Genomic DNA, 2,168 nt, shown 5'->3' with positions numbered 1-2,168 from the left:
AGTATGTGTCCGCCGTCGGTTGAAACCGAAAAAAAAAATGGTGTTATATAAATTACAAAAAAAAAAAACATATTAATATTTCTTTATACACTATATTTGACATCTCTTTTCTCCCACTAACTTTTCAATTTTGGAAGAAATATTATTTTACGAAGCCACTTATAATTTTATAATTGTTGTTGTTTTTATACCCGTTTATCTCTCAGTTTTTCTTGCCTCAATAACCCTTCATACCGAATCTAAGATAGTCGTGACACGACATCAATATTTTATGTTTGTCCAATAATATTGGTAGCAGCAGGCCACAAAAATATGGGCTATGGGTCGCGTGTTTGACATGCCTGCCAGGCCCGTATACAGGGGGGGGTTTTAGGGGTTCAAACCCCCCCCGAAATTTTTAAAGTAGGTATATATTTATAATATAGGTAATAAAAACTAACTACATACGTCTTTATATATAAATGTATAATGTACAACTACAGACTACAGTTTATTTTAAGCATTTGTAAATTTCCCTCTAGTTATTACACGTTATCTTTTAATATATTATATAAACTTGCGACATATCACGAATAGAACAAATGTCCTTATGTGTGAGGTATATTGAAGATTGTAGTATTAAGGAAGATTTTTTAACTTTTATTCCTATTTATGACGCATCAGGAAAAGGATTAGCCCGTACAATAATGATTGAAATAGACAAATTAGGTTTAAAAAAGGAAAATCTAGTTGGTCAAGGCTATGATGGAGCTTCTTCGATGAGTGGTATATTTAATGGAGTTCAAAAAAATATATACGATATAACACCTCACGCTTTATACGTTCATTGCGCCGCCCATTCGTTAAACCTCGCCATTAGTAAATCATGTAACATTCCTGAAATAAGAAATTGTATTGGATCTATATCTACAATAACTTCATTTTTTCGAAAATCACCAATAAGGTCAGAAGTTCTTAAAAAGTTCATAAAAGACTTAATTCCATGCACACGCCACCAAACACTTTTAAAAATGTGTGAAACTCGTTGGGTTGAACGCCACGACAGCTTGTTACGGTTTAATAAGAACTACATTTACCAATAACTAACACATTAAGGGAACTTGAACAGCATCATAATTTAGAAACATCAAAACTTGCATTTCAACTTTCAAAAACTATCACCTCAAGTTCGTTTGTAATTTCGTTGTACATTATAGAAAAAATATTTGCTATAACATTGCCTTTATGTAAATCTTTCAACAAATAAATGTAGATTTATCTGAGTGTTGTCAATATGTCAATAACTGTGTGAAAGTTATTAATTCAATTTATGAAAATAGTGAGGGAGAATTCCACAAATTATTTTTAGATGTCGAAAATGTATTAAGCTTAGTAGATGAAACGGTTAAAATGCCACGATTAATTAGGCAATCTACCTATCGTAACAATATTCCGGTAGATTCGTCAGAACAGTATTATAGGAGATCAATTTTTTTGCCATTTTTAGACTACTTCAAAAGTCAATTAATTGAAAGATTTATAAAACACAATTACATTATTTCTTATCTATACTTGCAAGTTGCAACACTCCCGGTGTCCACTTCATCTGCAGAACGTTCTTTTTCAACTTTAAGACGATTAAAAACCTATTTGAGGAATAGCTGCAGTGAAGATCGTCTGACAGGTTTAGCTTTATTGTCAGTCCACCGAGGTATCCAAATAGATATTGAAGAAATAATCAATACATTTTCAAGAATGCCACGTAAAGTTGACTTTGTTTTATGAATTAAAATTGTAGGTATTCAACCATTTTTTTAAATTATTTATATTTTGTATACATTATTATATTATGTTTTGTAGTGCATAATATTATCTATCAAATTATACTATAATTATGTATTTTTAGTTCATGCGTATTAAATATTTTTTACAAGTATTTTTAATTATTTATATATTGTAATTGTATACATTATTACATTATAATATTTCGTAGTGTATAATATTATTGATCAAATTATAATATAACTATTAACTATGTATTTTTAGTTCATGTATTAAAAATATTTTAAACCCCCCCCCCCCCCCCCCGAAAATTGATCCTGGATACGTGCTTGATGCCTGCTCTATAACAAATAAGTTTGAAAAAACTGCGCAGCCTCGGAAGGGTACCGCTGTGATTGGCAAATAGT

General features: G+C 30.5%; 1 protein-coding gene across 1 annotated transcript; it reads left to right on the top strand.

The window, feature by feature from the left end:
* Window positions 1-581: 581 nt before the first annotated feature.
* Window positions 582-1,764, top strand: LOC132938890 (zinc finger MYM-type protein 1-like). Its single transcript, XM_061005880.1, has 3 exons — window positions 582-943; window positions 1,096-1,166; window positions 1,253-1,764. The coding sequence occupies exons 1-3, from the start codon at window positions 582-584 to the stop codon at window positions 1,762-1,764; spliced, it is 945 nt and encodes a 314-aa protein (XP_060861863.1).
* The last annotated feature ends 404 nt before the right edge of the window (window positions 1,765-2,168 follow it).

Source organism: Metopolophium dirhodum, chromosome 2 (genome assembly GCF_019925205.1).
Source record: "Metopolophium dirhodum isolate CAU chromosome 2, ASM1992520v1, whole genome shotgun sequence".
NCBI classification, from domain to species: Eukaryota; Metazoa; Arthropoda; class Insecta; order Hemiptera; family Aphididae; genus Metopolophium; species Metopolophium dirhodum.
The sequence above is the reverse complement of the archived record's forward strand: the minus strand, read 5'-3'. Positions and strand labels throughout refer to the sequence as shown.